This window comes from Vombatus ursinus, unplaced genomic scaffold (genome assembly GCF_900497805.2).
Source record: "Vombatus ursinus unplaced genomic scaffold, bare-nosed wombat genome assembly UNPS02014799.1, whole genome shotgun sequence".
NCBI lineage: Eukaryota > Metazoa > Chordata > Mammalia > Diprotodontia > Vombatidae > Vombatus > Vombatus ursinus.
In genome coordinates this window covers 44,253,027-44,274,304 of record NW_020954577.1, presented here as the reverse complement: position 1 = coordinate 44,274,304, position 21,278 = coordinate 44,253,027, and the positions used below count along the sequence as shown (strand labels likewise).

The following is a 21,278-nucleotide window of genomic DNA, read 5'->3' as shown; positions in this document are numbered from 1 at the left end:
GGCCAGTGGGTCTCTGAGGTTCCTCCTAACTCTGGATTGAGGTGGCTTTGGGTTGGAGACAAGAGATAGGGGAACAAAATGAAATAAAAAATAGCACCAAGGCAACAGTGTCGGACTGGAAGGCAAGCAGGCCTGGGTCACATCGTGACTCTACTAGTTAATACTTCCCCTTTCCTGTCCTCAGTTTCCTCATCTACAAAATGAAGGGAATGGACGAGATGGCCTCTAAGGTTCCTCTCAGCTCTAAGCCAACAACCCCACGAGAACACCTGATGGAGCTCAAAGCATCCAAGGGGCGGGAATCTCAGAGGAGTCAAAGGGCTCGGGAAGTGCTGACAGCCTAAGAAACTACACACTGGAGAGCCTGGCACGAATTCCTGACGAGATCCTGAAAAACCCTTGTGAAAGAGAACTGGTGAGCACGTGGAGAGGGCACGTGCCACGACAGCCTCCCTCGCTTCTCTGCTTGGCGAATCTGGAAAACGCTGCCGACACAGCCCCTGTGAATTCCAGCAAGATCCGAGGCACGGTCTTCTCATGACGTCCTTAAGGACGGCACAACGCTGCACGCAAGGCACATGCGGGCAGAGTCAGCTGATAGCTGGAGGCAGGTCAATGCTCCCCTGCAGGGAAGCTCTGTCCTCCACCACCGAGTTCCAAGTGTTGATCAGATCCTTAGAGATGACAGTCTTACCCAGTTTGCAGGTGACAAGATTAAAAACACCTAAGATACCAATGACAGGATTAGGATCTAAGAACCTCCTGACAAACTAGAATGACACACCAAATCCAGGAAGATATTTGCTTCTGTTCTGATGCAGCTGGTATGAAACAGAAGAGCTCTGGCCCTGGAGCCAGGAAGTTCTGAGTTCAAATTCAGCCCCAGATACTTACAGGCTATTAGTATTAGCTCATTTAACCCGTTTGCCTCAGGTTCCTCTACTGTAAAATGGGGATGACAGCACCTATCTCTCAGAGTTGTTGTGAAGATCAAATGAGATAACATTTGTTCACACACACAAAAAAGTGCTTAGCACAGGGCTTGGCACATCTTCAGTGCTTCTTCTCCTCCCCGTTAAATCTCAGGTCCTTTATAGAATTCCTTCCCCTTCCCAAAAATCAACTGCAAATCTAGGACAAAGAATACACAGCAAGTAACTATTTCACTTCAAGTCAACATGCATTTATTAAGTGCCTACTATATGCTCAGCAATGGGAAATACAAAAAAAAAAAAAAAAAAAAAAAAAAAAAGGGAAAAAAACCCAGTTCCCGATCTCTAGGGCCTCTGACTTAGACCAACAGGGCAGCCAAAGACTACCTGGAGTTTTTCCTAGATTCCAAAAGCACCAAATAGCCTGGTCTTTGGGCCCACTAACACAGCTGTCCTGAATGAAAGAGGTCCCACTGTTACGCTAGGTGCTGCTTGGGGTCCATCTGAAGCACTGTGAGAAGTCCAGGGTGTCACATTTTGAGGAAGTCTAGCAACAAGCTATATTTGTCGAGAATGTATTGAGAAAGGACAGTGACAGGCCTTAACCGATGCTTTAAAGGGACTGACTGAAGAAACTTGGAATTTTTAGCCTGGAAGGATGGATGAGTTGGAGAGAGAAAAAGTAGGAGGCACAATTATCAAGTACCGTGTCTGTCTGTCAGTCTGTCGCTGATTCAGGAAGAAACATTCGACTTCTTGCTTGGCCCTAGGGAAATATGATAGAACTATCTATCGCCTAATTTCAGACAAGCTTAATGAGAAGTTATTTTATTCATGGTAAAGTTTTCCATGGACAAAACATTTTAGCCAAGGCATTCCCCACCAGAGCACCTCCCTGGACTCATATTCTAATAAAATCTTTTTACTGCTCCCTTGCCCCCATTAATATACCCAACTTTGTTCCTTCCCCCAAACCAACTCCCATGGATAGTTTAGTATCTGCAAAGCAGTAGGGAAGAAGGTCAATGTCACCCTTTAAAAAATCTTCCCCCATCACACCACATGTTTACTTTTGGATAACTGTTTGTAGAGGACCAATACAGGCCCAGGCAGGTCGAGGATTACTCTTCTTCCTTCACCCAATCACCAAATAACCACCATCATTTCTCAAGGCTGTCTGAGAAGTCAATGGCTCCTCGAAGGAAAGTGATTTGGGACCACATCAGCCTATTTCACTTTTTGGCCTGCTGTAACTGACAGAATGAGGATCAGTGGAAAGAGGCAACAAAATCAAGATTTCAGCTCAACATAAAGAAAAAATTCCCATCAATTAGAGCTATTTAAAGGAAAGGAACTGGCTGCCTAGGGAAGCCAAGATAACTGTGTGTTGGGATTCTATTAATGAGGAGTTCTGATTCAAGTGCAATATCCCAGCAGACCACTGACATCCCTCCTCACTTGAAGAGTCTATGAAATTATGACTGCCTCGTCTCAGTGTTTCTCAGTCTGGTTCACCTAAAATCGCCAACTCCAGGGCCTGCAAGTATAAGGAGGAGGAAGGCCACCTTCCTTCTACGGTCAACAAGCCTAATGTGACTTTCCTGCGCTACGCTGGCAGCTAGCCTCCACAAGCACATCTCTACAAATCTGCAGCTGGGCTGTAACCATTACAGTGGGCAGAGGGAGAGGAAGGCAGAGAATGCAGAGGGTTGCAACTGAGGAAGGGCTGGAGGCAGAGCTAGAGCACCAATGTGGGAAGAGACCTGCATTTCAGGGAAAGGCTTCTGAACGTCTGTCCCAGTGAGTAACAGGTAGCAAGGGGTATTTTTGGGCAGGCCAGCAACATAACCACATCTCTGCATAAGAATGACTACTCTGGCAGTGGCATTAAAAATGGGAGCTGTGTTAGGGGGCTACTAGAATTACTTCTGGGTTATGTAACCAACAAGATAGAGGAGGAGACATTTTCTTTGGCCTCCATGAACTGGCAACAACCCCCCCCCAAAACCCAAGGGTAATCACGCACCACAGGTAGTACAACTACAATTGTTTCCACAAGACAAGAAACCAGGAAGCCCAATGAATTAAGAGTGGAGAAAGCTAATCTCCTAAACCTTCTCAGGATCCCTCCCTGTCCACCAGTCCAACTCTGCTTCGAGACCCACTCAGGGATTTCCTTCCTGTTGAAGAGACTCTCCTGGGGCACCCCACCCTTGCTCTTTCCCATCATTCTGTTTCAACAAGCAGCTGATAGACTTTGTCAAGCCAGAAAAGAGGATGACTAGGAGGAGAAATGGAGCTCTCTTCTGCCTGGTTAGGGAACCCCCAAGGCTTTAAAGGCTCCTCCTGTACCATCCATCCTTCATTTCTCCAACCCTACAAAAAAAGAAGTCAATGCGGCCCAGTCAGGGAACTAAAAAAGAGGGAGACCAGAGCCAGCATACAAGACTAAGTCTGGCCTGAAAGAGAGGGGACTAGAATCCAGCTGGGGCCAGTCCTGTGCGACGAAAAGCTACTGGGGACAGAATAGAAAGTGAGCAACAGGAAAATATAAGGCAAAAAAAGTGAAATGCACCAAACATTTCCATGAGAAAAAAATTCAATTAAATCTAAAGCACAACCAGATAAATCAACAGATGATACTAAAATCTGAAGTGAAAGTGAAGAACAAATCATACAAGAGATTAAAAACCTTTCTAAATAAATAGGAAAGAGCAAAGAGATGCCCGATGCAGCACAGAACATTTCGAACTCCCAAGCGAATATGGAACCCTCCTTTTAGGATGATCCTGAATGGATCAAGAGAGAAATCAGAATCTTGAGAGAAACTTAAAAGGAACAAACGGCAGGATTTATGGCCTGCGCCGCAGAAATTATGAGCAGAAGAGAAAAGCCTGACTCCACCACTCGGCAAAAAAGTGAAGACCCACAGACTGGGAATACAAAGAGACTGAAGGGAAGGACAATCTGGAAGAGAAGCATAAAGAAACACATTTAAAACAGACGGATGATTTCCAGACAATGAAAAGCCACTGATATCAAAGATGGGATACAGAAGAGGCATGCCAGGCATTCCCAGAAACATAGGGCAAGTTAAAAAAAAAATCTTAACATGATTCATGACATTAAAAAAAAAATTGACCAGAATTTCCAAAGATAGAAAATAAAGCACAAACTTTAAAACCCACAGAATATTGACACAAAATCACACCATGCTTTAACTCCAAGACGCAGCAGTGGGATTAAATAATTCCAATGACAAATAACAAATTCTACAAGGACCAGGAGAAAAATCTTCAAATACAAAGTACAGGAATCTGAAGTAACATAAAACTATCTCCTACCCTACCAGAAACCACAAAAAAATGTGGAGTATTATAAAAAGCAAAGGACCTCAAGATGTAATTCGAGATGACATATCCTGCTTACTTGAGCCTAATCATTCATAAAAAAGATGGACTGAGATCTATTTTTGGACATGGTCAACAGCCAGATTAAGGCAGCTAGGTGGCACAGTGGATAGAGCTTTAGGTTTGGCATCAGGAAGACTCAAATCTTCATGAGTTCAAATCCAGTCTCAGACTTGTACTAGCTGTGTGACCACTGGCACACTCCGTTTGTCTGTTTCCTCATCGGTAAGATGATCTGGAGAAGGAAACAGCAAATCATTCCAGTATCTTTGCCACAAAAACTGCAAATGGACGTTATGAAGAGTCGGACAAGACTAAATCAACTGAACAACAATGTCTAGATTTGATTCTGCATATGTATTTTGGGTTTTTTAATTCTAATGGGAAAGGAAGAGGGAAGGTAGGAAAGAGAAAATAAATGCTTGTTAATTTAAAAAAACAAACACAAAAAAGGCATTTAAAGCATTCCTGTGTAAAGAAGGAAAAATAGGAACAAATTATTTACCTTGCAAATACTCCCAAACAATAAAAGCACAAGAAAGGTAATGAAATAAGTTACCCCATCCTCTAGATAGCATTTTTTATAAAGAGGGAGGGGAACCCAGGAAGACACCTATTGACTTCAAACCCACCACATGAGAGGGATCATTAAGAGGTTTCTTTTTGAAGGTACACAATGAGGGAAAGATGAAATCAGAATTTAAAGAAATAGGAGAAGTAATGTTGAAGGAGCAGGCCTGAAACACCACAGACTAAAGGTGACAATCACTCCTACAAATGAATCGATGTATTATTGGAAGATAAAACTGAATAGAAGAGGAGAAAGAGGGAAGGTAGGGAAGAGCGGAATTTTTAATGTATCTTAATCAAGTCCACAGGTAAACAATGAAGGGAAGATAACTCATACAGTCTCTCAGAAAAAAAAAAGGGACCATAGGAAAAAGGAAGAGGTGGCAAAGGGAAGGAAACAAACAGGTAAAAAGTGGGATGTCTTTACCCAACGGGAGACAGGATGCACCCCCCCAGGGGAAGATGAAGACCTCACAAATGGGCCTAAAGTACCAAGAAGTGGCGCTGAGGGAGTCCATTTCCTCTGAGAGTTGTCTCTGTGGCCAACATCCTGCCTCAGGAGGAGGCAAATCTGAGCACCCAGCTGGGCAGGAACGGACCCAGAGAGGAGCCTGACTGCCGGGCAAGTGGAAAAGCCATCCCAGGGAGGGAGGATGGCACAACAGGACCACACAAAACTGACCACATGGGGGCCAATACTTCTTTCCTCATTATTTCCCTGATGAATTGTTATTTCCGAGTGTGAAGAAAAAGAGAAAAAAAGCATGGAGGGGGCAAGATCTACAAGGCAATAACAAAACTGCCTCAACAGGGAATTCAAACTTGGAACTCTAGAACCTTTAATTCAATAAGGAACAAAAAGAGGCTAACAATAAATCATGGAGACTACAAATCAAAGAATATAAGGTCAGAACGGGGAGAAAATAAAAAGTTGGAGGGGTGGAATGATTTTTTTTAATTAATCATTTACCTGAGAGGTGGGTAAAAAATGAGAAAGGTTAAATAACTAAGTGAAAGAAAGAAAAACTTGAGAAAGAGTTAGATTAACCAAAACTAATCATTATAGGGACAAAGTACTGACTTAAATGAGGGTGGGAAACAAAAAAAATTAATTCAGAAAAAAAATACTAAAGACACAAATGGAAGAACACAAATTCTCAAAACTCTGACTAGGAATTGATTAAACAATCCAATAAAAGAAAGTGACAGATTTAATAAGAAAGCAAAACTCTATAATCTGTTTCTTACAAGAAACACTGCTAAGAAGTAAAGATTAAAAATGAGAGGGTGCAACAAAATCTACTATGCATCAGGTGAATCCAGAAAAGCAGGATTTGTAATGGTGCTCTCAGACAAAGGAAAAATAAGAATTGACAATATCAACAGAAATAAAAAAGTGACATTAAGTTCAAAGGAAATGGAGAAAAACCAATGTTGATTTAAAAACCTAATATGCTGCAAACACCATAGCACCTAAGTACTGAAAGAAAAAAATTAATGAACTGCCAAAAAAATACTGATTGACACAACATGAGCCTTTAAACTGCATTTCTCAGAACTGGGCAAATTAGACAAAGATAAAAACAAAAGGAAAATACGGAACTGAACAAATTGCTGGAGTAAACAGAGCTAAAAGATCTATGGCATCTTCTGATGGGAACCACCAAAGAATAAGCATATTTCTCAGCACCACATGAAAAAAGCCACCTCACACTAGGACAAAGATGATTGGCATATCATCCACTATGTTCTACCCCTCTTCCCCTACGTATCCAGCCATAGGCCAAGCCTTGCAATTTCTCCTTCTGTGACATCTCTCTCATCCACTTCCTTCCTCACTACTGATACAGCCTGCAGCTTCCACACTCTATTCATCCTCAGCTGCAAAAGTGACTTTCCTTAAACACAGTAATTTCCCTACTCAATCGCTTCCAACTGGTTTTCTACATTTCTTTACTTCTTTTATTACGTTCAATAAAAGGCCTCTGAAGAAAAGATCAAATATTAATTGGAAGTCTTCTGGTGAAGACAGGTGCTTGAATAAGAGACAGACCATCTAGCTCCCTTATACCTACTACAGCAAAATCCTGAAATTCACACCAGATCAAGATACCCCGTAAGAATCTACAGCGCTGACCTCTTCCAAACCAGAACTAAAGAGTTCAGACAGAAGCTCAAAATCAATCAACAGGCAAGAGGGCTCTGCCAGCACAGACCATCCTCCTAACATGACCTAGCAATGCCAGGGACACAAGAGCAGAGGGCTCCTGGAGAAGGCCCCACGTGGTCAGGACGCAGGGACCTGTGTAAGGACGCAGGGAGTGGCAGTGGGCCAGCCCAGGTGTGGCCCCAGGGGCCTTGTCTTGAGACACCAGAAGAAGCTCTGAAGAGAAGCTTGGTCCTGGTGCAGAGTCCCAAATCAGGAACTGGAGAGATTAGCGAGTATAAAAAAAGTACTGCAAACCTAAGGAATCAAAACAAAACAAAACAAAAAAACACACACACACACAATCCATGACAAAAGACGTTCCAGCAAAGACTATATGAAGTCCTAGAAGAGATGAAGCAAGAAAGAAAAAATTAAATTAAAAACTCTGGAGGGAAGAACTGAGAGGAAAGTGGTAAACCTTACCAAGAAATGGAATCTCTGATAATAAAAATAAATGACTTCATGAGCACAAAATCAAAATATTGGAAAGAGAAAGAATGAAATGGAAGCCATCTGTGATCAAAAACCAATGAACTGGAAAACAGGTCCAGGAAATACCAGTCAAAGTCAACGGACTTCCTGAAAATCATGATTTAAAGAAAGCCTGAATGAAAACCACCCTGATTTAGTGGAAACAGGGCAGAGCTGGCCACGAGACATTCATCAGGGGCCTGGCATTGGGCTACACACTGGGGAAGCAAACAAGGGCAGAAGGCACTAGTATCCTGGAGAAGCTCCCAGTCCAATGGGGGAGACGAGGTCCAAATGAGCTCCTAGACAGGCAAATGGGGAAGTAATCAGCAGAGACAAGGCACTAGAGAGGACTGGGAAGGCTTCCTGTGGAAGGGGCGATTTTAGCTGGGGCTTGAGGGAAGCCAGGGAAGCAAGGAGAAGATGAAGAGGAAGAGCATCCCAGGCGTGAAGGACAGTAAGGAAAAATGCCACAAGGTAGAAGACAGAATGTCTGTTTGAGGAACAGCAAGGTCACCAAGTATGGGGGTGAGGTGCTAACAAGATGTGGCAGTGTAGGTGAGCCTTGAATACCAAAGAGAGGATTTTATATTTGATCCTAGGGATGATAGGGTGCCCTAGTTTATTGGGGGGAAAGAAGGAAGCACATACATGGTTGGAACTATGCTTCAGGAAAACCACTTAGACAGCCAAGTGGTGAGAGCGGTGTGCCAGACTGACCAACCAGGAGTTTACTGCCAATAGTCCAGGAGTGAGATGACAAGGGCCTGAAGCAGGCTGGGAGCAATATCAGAGAAGAGAAGGGGTATATGTTACGAAGGCAAAATCGACATGCCTTGGTAACTAATTAGATATGGAGGGAAAGAGGGAGAGTGAGGAGTTAGGATTTCCTCTAGGTTTCAAAGCTGAAGGGATGGTGGTACTTTCAACAGAAATACAAAAGTGTGGAAGGAGGAGGGTTTAAAGGGAAATATAATTAACTTTGGACATACTGAGTGTCAGACTGGGGTGGGTGGGGAACCTGCAGCCTCGAGGCTACATTTGGTCCTCAAGGTACTCAAGTGCGGCCCTTTGACTGAATCCAAATCCAGAACAAATCCCCTTAATAAAAGGATTTGTTCTGTAAAACTGCTGGGACTCAGTCAAACGGTACACCCAAGGACTTAGAGGGCCACATGTGGCCTTGCGATTGTAGGTTCCCCACCCCTGGTTTAAGACATCTATGGTAAAGGCAGCTTGGTGGAACAGTGAATATAACACTGGCCCTGGAGTCAGGAGGATCTGAGTTCAAATCCAGCCTCAGACACTTGACACTTACTAGCTGTGTGACCCTGGGCAAGATGTCCAATCAGTTGGAGATGCCACACGGGAGGTCAGCAGGGAGGTTAGGGTCAGATAAGAGGATCTGAGAACCATCCACACAGGGATGATAAATGAATCCATGGGAGCCAATGAAGATCACCAAGTGAAATAATAAAGACGGAGAAGAGAAGAGGGCCCAGGATAGAGGCCTTTGGGACACTCATGGAGAATGAGGAGTGGTCAGACAGGTAGAAGGAGAACCAAGAGGGTACTTATCAATAGATTAAAAAAATTCAATGAATTTGCCATGCAATTTAAAAAACTTGGAAAGCTACAAATAAAAATAGGGAAAAATAAATATCAAGACAGAAATTCTGAAGAAACAAAATTGAAAACAAAAAATTAAATAAGCTAAGAGTTTAAAAAAAAAACAGCTAAGAAGTCTGATTAAAAGGAAAACCAAATTGTTTCTATCAAAAATGAATCAAGGAGAATTCACAATTGAAAATAAAGGAAACAATCAAAAACTAATTTCCTCAATTACATTCCAACAGAACTGCTAACTTAGATTAAATGGATTAAAGTGGACAGGAGCACTGTTCCAATATCCACTCCCCACCCCACCCCCAAAACATCAACAAAAGAAATAAAATATTTAAATAACCCAATATCAGAAAAAGAAACTGAACAGGGCAAACTCTCCTCCAAAAGCCAGGTACATTTTTAAGTAGATTATATTCAACATTCAAAAAAAAAAAATAAAAAATCAGAAATGAAAGGAAACCTCCAAACTTTTTCAATGATACAAATATTGTATTGATACTTATACTAGGGAGAAACAAAATTATAGACCAAATAACCCTAATGAATATAAACAAGAGGTTAACAAAAAGGCAACATCAACATATTAAAATTATAAGCTATGCCCGGGTTGGATATATACTAGTAACGCAGGGCTGGATCAATAAGAAAAATTATTAACATGATGGACTATGACAAAACTATAAGTCACATTTTATATGCACATACTTTAATTAAATGTGTGTATGTGTATATATGTACCGTATATATATTCACATAATGAAAACTTTTTTAAAACAAAATTTAGTATGTGTTTCTGCTTAAAACACTAGAAAGCTCAGGAATAAATGGATGTGGTCAGTAGTATCCATCAAAAAGCAAGAGCCAACATTATAAGACACTTTTCTAATAAGATCAGGGTTAAAGCAAGGGTGTCCACTGTTACCGCTATTATTTGACTCATAGGTAGAAATAAACACAGAAAAGAACAAAGGTATGCCTGTCTTTCTCCAACTGGTGAGCTCCTCCTGGAGCCTCCTAGGCTTGGGGAGGGCTTAGGCTAGTCTGTCTTCATTCCCTACCAAGTGGTGTTCCTGACTTTTTAGACTAAGAACTCATGCCCATACTGGCTACCTCCATCCCCTGTCCTCCTTGTTTCAGCTGCCTTCCCCCAATTCAATGTAAGCTCCTCAGTGGCAAATTGTACTGCCAGCACTTAGCATGATGCCTGGCACTTAAGTGCTATCATAAATGCACGTGTATTTCAAAAGGCAATAAAAAATTTAATTAAAACAATCACGTCAGCCATGTTGAAGGATATAAAATCCACAATCACCAGCATGTCTATATATTACAAACAAAATCTAACAGGAAAAGATAAAGATATTTCATTCAAAATAAAGAATGTATAAAGTATTTGGAAGTTTATGTATCAAGATACACACAAGAACTCTAAGACACAAAACATGTTACAAAAATCAAGGCAGATCTAAATAACTGGAGAATTATTGTTCAGGTTAGGTCATAGCGACATAATAAAAACGACAGTACTATCAAACTTAATTTATTCAGTGCCATACCAATCAAACTACCAAAAGATTACTTAAGAGAATTAGAAAAAATTAAAATTTTTATTTGTAGGAACAAAAGGCCAAAAATCTCAAGGGAAATAACTGGAAGGGGAGGGAGGGGGAGGAGGTCCACGGTACCTGCGTGGAGACACAGAAGCAAGCCTAGCAATACCAGATCTCAGACTATACTATACAAAAAATAGGAATCATAAAAGCTATCTGATACTGGTTAATAAATAGAGGTCAATCAATGGAGTAGGGGTTAGGGACACAACACAAAAAAACAAATTAATAGAGTAAAATAGTCTTTGATAATCCCAAAGCTTCCAGCTACTGGGATACTGGTCACATTATTTGTCAAAAGCTGCTCAAAAAACTGGAGAGCAATATGGCAGAAATTAGATACAGACCAATACCTCACAACATAGGATAAGCTCTCTCTCTTTCCCTCCATCTATCTGAAGATATGAAATAAAAGATTATTACACAGAGATCATAAGAGATAAAAGGTAAGCAAATTAATTAAAGAAGGAAATACTTTTCATATAATTTATGGATAGAAGAACCTATGACCAAAGAACAGAGAGGATCCACAGAAGATAAAATAGATAATTTTGATTATATAAAATCTTATTTTAAACAAATAAAAGCAATACAGCTAAAATTATAAGGGCAATGGGGGGAAATCTTTGCAAGTTTTTCTGCCAAGTTTCATATCTAAGGAACTGGTTCAAAATTTCTAAGCTGTTCCTCAATGGATAAATGGTCAAGGATACGAATAGCCAAGTTCTAAAAGCAAGAAATTCAACTTAATAATACTTAAAGAAGTAACAAATCACTAGTAATCAGAAAAATGCAAATACGAGCAACTTAGAGGTTCCATCTTACAATCATCAATTGGCTTAGGAAAATTAGAAATTCTTAGAGGAGCCATGGGAAAACAAGTGCCCTAATATAATGCTGGTAAAGCTGTGAGTTGGTTTGCCATTCTGGAAATCAATTTGGAGCTATAACAACTCATTCAATTGTGTACGCCCTATAATCCAGAGAAGCTACAAGGCCTACGCCCCAAAGATATCCAAAAAAAGAGGGTAAGGACTCATATTTGCAACAACAACAAAAAAAAAACTATAGCAATTCTTTTTGTCAGCAAATAACTGAAAATTGAGAGGGTGTCCATCAACTGTTGGACAGCTGAATAAATTACAGTATATGAATGCTACTGTGATACAAGGAATGAAGCAAAGGAACAGTTTCAGAAAAACTGGGATAAAGCAGGGAATAAAGTAAGCAGAACTAAGTTTATATAATAACAGTATTATTAATAAAAATACTTTGAAATACTTAATTCCTCTCAATCCTATGACCAACTGGATTCCAGAGGATTCCTGAGGAAGCACGCTCCCTTCCTCCTGAGAGGTGATGGACTCAAGATGCAGATTATTTTACATTTTCAAATACAACCAATGTCAGAATTAGTCTTGTTCCTAGTTGTTCTAAGGACCCTGGACGTTTGTTTTAGTTTTTTTCTACTGAGAGGATGAGCAAGATGGGGGACAAAAATGTGGGTCGGGGGAGTCGAGATAGAGTAGCAGATAAGGAAACATAAGGAAAATAGATGGTTAAAAGATTTTTTAAATGCACAACAGAAAACGAGCCAGAAAGAATCAGACAAGCAGACAGTTTTTGAAAGCTACATATTTTAGAAAGTAAACTATACACAAGACGAAATCTCCAGTTTCATGTGGAAATGAGCATTTATTTGGTTAAGTTTAGAATACAACAAAAGAATTTTTTAAAAACAGTTTACACCAAGTAAAGAGAACCCACAGAAAGGATAGAGAAAGGGTCTTGTGGAAGGGATAGATTAATCTTTCTAAAAGATAAAATAAAATAAAATAAAATAATCCAAGAGAGGCAGTATGATTTAGTGGGCAAAGAACTGGGTTCAAGTCCTAATCTGACTTGTACAAGCCATGTAACCCTGAGCAAGCCACTTCAATGTCTTAGGGCCCTAAACAATTCACTGTAAAGACTATACGGTCTCTGTAAGATTGTAAACTAAAGGGGCAGCTAGGTGGCGCAGTGGATAGAGCACCGGCCCTGGATTCAGGAGGACCTAAGTTCCAATCCTGCCTCAGACACATAACACTTAACTAGCTGTGTGACCCTGGGCAAGTTCACTTAACCCCACTGCTTAGCCCCCCCCCCCCAAAAAGACTGTAAACTAAAATCTGCAGTAGGAAATGACACCTCCTGACCAAGAGCTCAACAGTAATGAAGTTAAAAAGTGTAGACAAAAAAAAATGATCCATAGCATTAACTTCTCTAGTTGGATAAACAGCTGAAACAGGTGAGTACCCATCGAGGCCCGGTGTTGTTAAGAATATATATTTTAACGGAAAACTGTATGGCACAAACTAGGCATAGACCAACATTTTACACCGTCTACCAAGATAAGGTCAAAATGGGTATGTGATTTAGACATAAAGGGTGATAACACAAGCAAATCAGAGGAGCATGGAATAGTTTACCTGTCAGATTTATGGATAAGGGAAGAATTCAGGGCCAAACGAGATAGAGACCATTATGAAATGTAAAACGGATAATTTTGATTATATTAAATTTTAAAATTTTTGCACAAAGAAAAACCAATGCAGAAAACTGGGGAAAACTTTTTTTTTTTTTTACAGCATCTCTGATAAAGGCCTCATTTCTTAAACATATAGAGAACTGAGCCAAATTTATAAGAATACAATTCATTCCCCAATTGATAAATGGTCAAAGGATATGGACGGGCAGTTTTCAGATGAAAAAAGTCAAAGCTATTGGTCATATGAAAAAATGCTCTAAATCACTACTGATTAGAGAAATGCAAATCAAAACAACTCTGAGGTACCACCTCACACTTGTCAGATTGGCTAATATAACAGAAAAGGAAAGTGATAAATGTTGGAGATGTGGGAAAATTGGAACACTAATGCATTGTTGGTGGAGTTGTGAACTGAGCCAATCATTCTGGAGAGCAATGTGGAATTATGCCCAAAGGGTTATAAAACTGTGCGTACCCTTTGACCCAGCAGTACCACAACTATATCTGTATCCCAAAGCGATTTTTAAAAAGGAGGGGAAAGGATCTGTTTGTACAGGGGTATTTATAGCAGTTCTTTTTGTGGTGGCAAAGAATTGAAAACTGAAGGAATGCCCATTACTTGGGGAATGGCTGAACAAGCTGTGGTACATGAATGTAATGGAATACTATTGTGCTATAAGAAACGATGAGCAGAATGATTTTGGAAAGACTTATGTGAACTAACGCAGAGTGAGGTGAGCAGAACCAGGAGAACATGGTACACAGTAACAGCAACATTGTGTGATGACCACCTGTGAATGACTTAGCTCTTCTCAGCAATACAATGATCCAAGACAATCCCAAAGGCCTCATGATGAAAAGTGCTATCCACCTCCAGAAAAAGAACTGATGGAGTCTGAATGAAGACTGAATACTATTTTTCACTTCTGGTTTTTTTTTGGTTTGAGTTTTCTTCCACAAAATGACTATTATAGAAATATGTTTTACTACATGTATACTTCACATGTATAACCTATACCAAATTGTATACTGTCTCAGGGAGGGGAAGAGAAGGGGGGAAAGAAATTGGAACTCAAAATTAAAAAAACAAAACAAAACAACAAATGCTAAAAATGGTTTTTACATGTAATTGGGGAAAAATATTATTAACAAAAATAAACCCTACAAATGTACAAAAAATACATGTTTTACTACCCCCAATGGAAGTCATAGCTCTTTGTCATTTGTGAAATTTTCCATCACCTGGCCCCTTCCTGCTTTCCCAGACTTCTTGCTGGCCATTTCTATCATCCAGCTCCCCTGGCCCAGTTGCTGTTCCTCCAACACTACACTCCCTGCCATGTCCCAGCTTTTGCTCTCATTCCTGGAAGGTATTCCTGGTCTTCCCTGCTCCCTCTCACACCTTTCAGAATCCTTGGCTTTCTTCAAAACTCAGCTCAAATGCCATCTTCTGTTGGAGGCCTCTCCTAGGGCATTCCAGCAGCTGAGGCCTTTCCCTCAGAGATCATTGAACTGCTTTGTATACATCCTGCACATAACCGGTTACGTACATGTTTGTCTCCCCCCTCCATGAACATCTTGAGGGCAGGAGTGTTTCTGCTCTTGTAAAATAACTGCTTGCTGACTAACTGTCTCAAACCCATTTCTGCTCTCCTACAAACATGAACCACTAGAAAGTCCTAAGTGCAATGGCCTGAAAGCCAGGAAGCCCAAGGTCTAGCCCCCGGTCAGACTGCCATCCATTTCCAGCGAGATCCTTAACCGGTCAATCAGGCCCCATCGAGGCTCAATGGACCTTAGTTTCTGCATCTGTAAAAGGAAGTGGTTTGTCTGAGGTCTCCATGATGCCTTCTAAAAGAAAAATGTGAGCTAATTAAGAAAATATCAATATTTTGTGTAGGGGGAGGGGGATATAGGCTAATCAACAGGCTTTTAATATAATCCAATGCTTCAGAGTATTTCCAGTTTTATAATTCATAATTATAAATTCATGGGTATTTGTAGAATCATAATCTGATTTTCTATATTTCAAAAAAAAAATGAGTTTTGTCTTTTAAATTACAAACTAAACTGCTCTAACTTTTTTTTTGGTAACTGACTCAACATAACACAGCAAACAGCAAGTCACACTCACTTTCAAGAGAAAGCTTAATCTCTCTGGGGAAATGAGATTCCTAAGCAGCCTAACTGAAAAGGCAGTAGTCTCCCAGTATGGTAGAGCAAGGTGCTTCATAACTGAAGCTGGCCATGTTGCTTTCTTTACCCAAAACCCTGCGTTGTTAAACAAACCATTTGAAGTGACTTCATGGACGCAAAGATAAAACTTTCCCTATCACTGGACATACCAAAGTAGATTCTCTTTCCTCTGACTTCTCTGGATTTTAAGTTTCCTTCCAGGATCAGCTTCGGCAGCCACTGCTGCCACCAGCTCCTCCTGAAGCGAGCCCTGCCTCAGGCCCAGAGTGCCTAACATGCTCTCTGTATCTCCCAGCAGAACATAAACTGTTTTTCAGTTTCTTTTTGTGTCATCAGAACCGAGAGTCTTGCACACAGTAGGCACTTAATGCTTACTAAGAATACTGAGAAAGAACTACAAAGGGGTATAATTTATCCAATTAGTTACAACATCTTAATATTTAGCTATTTCTATATGCTATGACTATGAAGGAGATTTTAACATGTGCTCAAATTCCAGGAGACTGACCACACATTGACATATTCTCTCCTGTATGAGGGGTGAGTTCAGATAACTGCACCACTCCATCAAAGCACCAGGATAAAGAAAGAAAGAAAGAAAGAAGCAAGGACTATCTTCCCCATAGAGGAGTTCCAGGACCATCTAAAACAGAGGATATTTACCTTTGGGGTGTCATACACACCCCCTTTGGTAGTCTTGGTGAAGCCAGAATACTATTCTTAAATGTAAAACACATGCAGGATTACAATAAAAACCAGCATTGAGTTGTCGATATGTAAAAAATAAAACAGCCCAGTTCCTGGACCCTGATTCTAGAACTTCACTGAGGCTGTTATAGGACCGACAGGAAACATACTCCCAACACCCACATCCACCTCTATGTTCCCAGCCCATGCTAACTCTGGAAATCTGGCATTTTCCCAGGATGCCCTGGGAGTTCCTTGGTACTCTGGTAGCAGACAAGTAACAGTAGTGAATTGGGCCCCCTGACACCATCCCCCTCACTGAAGAGCTCTCTAGCTAAAAGGAGTTGGGTATAATTCCAGGCCCCTTCGGTTTTAGTGCTCCCCACTGGAAAATCTGTTCCAGCCGTGTTTTCAGGGTTAGTGACCTCAGTCCCCAATTCCTCTTGCAGCTGTTGATAGAATAATCTATAAACTCCAAGGGACTCGAGTTCCAATTCTTCTTCTTCTCAGTTCAGGGTGCCGAGAAGCTGGCCAGTGGCAGCCGGGGCTTCATCTATAAGAGGAAGCTCCCAATGGGTTTCTAAATTTTCCTTCTTGTGTCAAGAAATCTGATTTCATATTCCCACAGAAATAAATGTTCTATCTTGTGATTAGGCTGTTGGGATAAATACAAAAACCCTCCAAGAACATGGAGTGTGGCCCCCGAACAGCTGAGGGATCTTGGAAGAATTCTACTCCCTCTGTAACCTACAGGACGTTGAGCATCAATAACTCAGAGAAAATCATTAACTACTATCACCTTCAGGAGAAGGTGATAATGGGGTGTAGCATGTCACAGCCTTCACAGAGTTGGACTTGGAATAAGGAAGACCGGGGTTCAAATCCTGCCTCAAACACTAGGCAAATACCTAAACTTCTCTCAACCTGCAAAGTGGGGGTGGCTAATAATAGCAAATACTTGAGAGTCACAGTGCAGCTTTAATGAAATAAACATTACAAAGTCTTATGCAAAAATCAAATTATTGTATAAATGCAAGTGAATTTTTATCCACAATCATCTCAAAATAAGTAAAAAGAATTTTCCCACATAAAAATCAATGTAAAGGAGTGCTGTTAAACTGGTTGGGCGATGAAATGTAAACGTTTAGCAAGTACTGAAAATATTTTCTCCACAAGCTACTTTTCTGTCACTATCAATAATTGAAAACCACAACTCTAAGTCAAATAAAGGAACGGAAAAACAATATTGCACGCTGCATTTAGAATCTATAAACACACGCATTCAACATCAAATGCACTAGACACAACCCTTGTCTGCGCTGGCAAGAAAGCAACGTACAAAACGAGCATTTTGACATTAAAAAAACAACCAGAAAATTGTAGCAATGAATGTGTGCTCATTTAATACTTCCAAAATTTTAAGACCTACATCTTTGTCTAAAATCTAAAGAGAAATGTAAAAACACGCGAGGACAAAGGAGACAAATCAACTCCAAAAATACTCCCAACGGTAAACTTATTCTGGCGAGGGGAGAGCGGGCAAGGAGGGAGCAGCCCGGCAGCGCAGCTCAGAGCGTCCAGAATCCAGTCCGGACCCGCGGGGTCTCCGACTGTTTGAGGGTGCCCGCCGGGGCCGGGGAGAGGCCCACGAGGGTCGCTGTGAAGGCAGCCCCCTCGCAAATGTCAACGGATCGTCTGCCCCGAAGGGGGCCGGCCGTGGGGCGGGCAGGAGGGTTCCTTCCTCCCCCGAAGACCACCCCCCAACACTCGCGGGGGGCGGCAACAGGTGCGCCCCCCGCCCGGGCCACAGCGGCTGGACAGCCCGGCTGCCGGGGCACCCGCGGGGCCCGGGAGCGGGGCGTCCGAGCCTCACGCTGCCCCTCGGCCGGTCCGGCCCCCCGACTTCGGGAAGCGCCCGGGCGGGGGACGCACCGCTTCCCGGCCCGAGGGGCACGGGGCCCGGAGCCTCCCCTCGCCCCGGGCGCAGAGCTGGTGCGGACCGGCTCTGGGGAAGGGTCTCGGCCCGGCCGTGCAGCAGCGACCCCGCGTCCGCGGGGGGTCCCGCTGCCAGCCCACCCCCCCAACGCCGCTCTGGCGTCTGGGGGGGACAGCTCGGCCCGTGCCCCCCCCCAGCGCTCCGCACCCCTCCGAGCAAAGGAAAGTGGGCTGGTCACTTTCAGGGTCCTCACTTCACCACCTCCCCTGCAAACAGGGTCCCCGGCCAAGTGGGGACAGCACGGCCGGAGGCCCCCTCGAGCTGCCCCCCGCCCCCGGACCCCCCCCTCCTCCGCCCCCGCGGGAGGGCAGGCAAAGTTCGCGGCGGGGGAGGGGCGGGGGGCCGGGGCTCGCGGGGACTTCTCGGAGCCTCGGGGTCGTCCTCCTCTGCGGCAGGCCCGGGAGGGGGGGTGGCGGCCGCCCCACGCGCGCCCTCGCCCCCGCCCCACGCGCGGCCGCCCGCTCACCAGGGGTCGAACTCGTGGATGATGCTCTCGAAGCGGATGACGGCGAAGAGGCGCGAGCTGAAGCCGGCCAGCCAGGCCAGGAAGAGGATGGTGAAGGAGAGCAGCGACTGCCAGCCGGCCGGCTGCGACAGCCCGCCCGCCAGCGGCGCGGGGCCCGGCCCCGGCCCGCCCGCCTTGGAGCCGGCCCGCCCGCCGCCGCCGCCGCCGCCGCCCGCCGACGCCTTGGGCTTGCTCTCCAGCGCCGAGGGCTCCGCCATGTTGTCGCCCGGCGGCGGGTCTCGCTCGCAGCCGCCGCCGCCGGAGCCGCCGCCGCCTGGTGTGTGGGGCGCTCGCTGGGCGGGGCCGCCCGGGAGGAAGGGGAAGGCCGGCAGCGAGGCCGAGGGGGCGGAGCTTCGCCGCGGGGGCGCGCGCGCGGCCCCGGGATGCTCCGGACTGCCGAGCCGAGCCGAGCTGGAGCCGGAGCGGGAGCGAGCGCGGCCGCGCCGCCGGGGCCGGGACGAGAAAGTGGAGGCGCGCGTTCGGCAGCAAGGACCACCCCCTCTCCCTTCACACGCACGCGCCAACCCCTCCCTCCGGGGTGGGGGCGGAGCGCGGGCAGCCCAAGCCCCGCCCCACGTCCCGACAGGAACTCGCCACCTCGACCTGTCAGAGAGCGACAGGTCCGTCACGGGGCGGGCACTAGCCCGCCGCCGTAGCCAATGGGGAAAGGGATCCCGCCGAGGAGGCGGGGGGCGGGGCCGCAGGTCGCTCCCACCGCCTCAGTCGTCCCGGACTGCGCGGTTACGCTCTCATTGTCACTGGAAAGACGCAGCTTCGCACGTGGGTCAGCCTGGGAAGGCGGAAGCGCTTTCGGCCAGCGCTCTGCCGCTGCCCAAGCCGGGAGCGAATGCCAGGGGGCGCGGGAGCGCGGAGCCTCCGCAGTAGGAAGGCACGGGGGAAGGGCCAAACGCGCAAGGCGGCGTGACATTTAACCCACTTCGTGCGGCCCGCCTTCGGCACCACGCGATGGAGAGGGGAGGGGGAGCGAGGGGAAGGTGCGCAGGCGTGGAGCGCTCGCCGGTAGGGAGCGCGTGGGTCCTGCTAACCGTGGCTTCCCCTGCCCACGTGCCGAGGGGGGCGGGGCAGCTCCCGGCGGCGCGCGCATCTTGCCCTTCCCCCCGCCGCGAGCGCGCGCTGCTCCCGATGGTTGCGGAGCCCGGAGACCCGTAGTGGCCCTGGCGCTCTCGCTCACCCCGGGATCGCGGAGGGGAGTCCAGGCCGGCTCTGACCCTGCACTGAACGCTCTGCCCCCCCCTCCCTGCCCTAAATCTTTAGGGCTCCGTTTTCCTTGTCTGTGAAAAGAATCAAAGGTCGCCCGTGGGCGCCCCGCTCGTGCTAGCGCTGGTTAGAGCCCAGGAAGGCCCCTCCCAGCCGGCATTTATGTGGCTCTTAAGGTCTGCAGATATTTGGCGCATGTTATTCGTCTAGCCCACTCCCTACCCATTTTACAGAGGGGAGAAACTGAGGCCCGGAGGGGTGACTACACCTAAAAGGGTCAAGTTTGGAACCCAGGCCCACTTCCAAAGCTACCCCGCTTTCCAGCTACTCCAACCCCCTCGTTTTACGGTTGGGGAAACCAAGTCTGAGTTAAGTGATGGGAGCTAAAAGGCTTGGAAGGGAGCCTCGGACCTCCCGGTGGACTGGTATTTTGTAGACGAGCAAGCGTGGAGCCCGGGGGTGGGAGGTTCGGGAGCCGAGGCAGCAGGGGTAGCCCATGGTGCCCCACACCAGGCCCACGGAAGCCAGAGGGTAGGGGCTGGCCGGTTTTGCACTCAGTTCTTACCGACACTGCCAGTGCTGCACCAGCCATCCATCCCCTGCCTGGTCATCACCAAGCTGGGAGGGCACTGCCCTAGCTACCTTCCCCTGGGTGCAGTGCCTGCCGCTGGAGGTCATCTCCCAGCCCTCATTTGTACAGAGGAGGAAACTGAGGCCCAGAGAGGGCAGTGACTGACATCTAGGACTGCATGGTCTTTGTAATCCCATCAAACACCTAGCCCAGGCTGGCAGACTAGTTGGAACTTAATAATTGAATTGAGTCGCGGTGAGCCCTTCACACTTAGCTGTTGGCTGGCTTGGGGGACAAGGTTTTGAGTCCGTTCAATTCAGATTAGAGTTTAAGGGGCCTCGAAGATCTTCAGGTCCACCCCATTGGCCCAGAAGAGCAAAGTCTGGTTTTCTTTCTTTAAATTAGTTGGGATTTTAAAATTGATTTTTTATCTTTGCTATTTTTTGTCTGGCTCCTCTTAAAATGAATATCTATTTTTGCAACCTTTTTGGTGCCTGTTCTCCCTAGTCCTATTTGCATGTTCTATACATTTAGTGAGAATAGGCTCTGAAACACCCTACTCCCGTGTGCTGATATAGGGGGAAAGCAGAGAAAAGAAGCGAGAGAGGACCCCACCCCCTCCTTCCAGGCTTGCTCTCTGGTTTGCATGTGGGACTAGGTGGCCACTTAGCTCTGCAACTTTGGTCATTTGCTTAACCTTTAAGAGCCGCAGTTTCTGCATCTGCAAAAAGGTGATGGTAATTCTGG

At 45.0% G+C, this 21,278-nt stretch overlaps 1 protein-coding gene across 1 annotated transcript in view; it reads right to left on the bottom strand.

Moving 5' to 3' along the window:
- STT3B (STT3B, catalytic subunit of the oligosaccharyltransferase complex) overlaps positions 1-18,960 on the bottom strand; it is a 94,472-nt gene extending 75,512 nt beyond the window's left edge. The window contains exon 1 of the mRNA XM_027872256.1: positions 18,704-18,960. Coding sequence (XP_027728057.1) covers positions 18,704-18,960 — 257 coding nt within the window. The remainder of the gene's footprint in view (positions 1-18,703) is intronic.
- Positions 18,961-21,278: the final 2,318 nt, after the last annotated feature.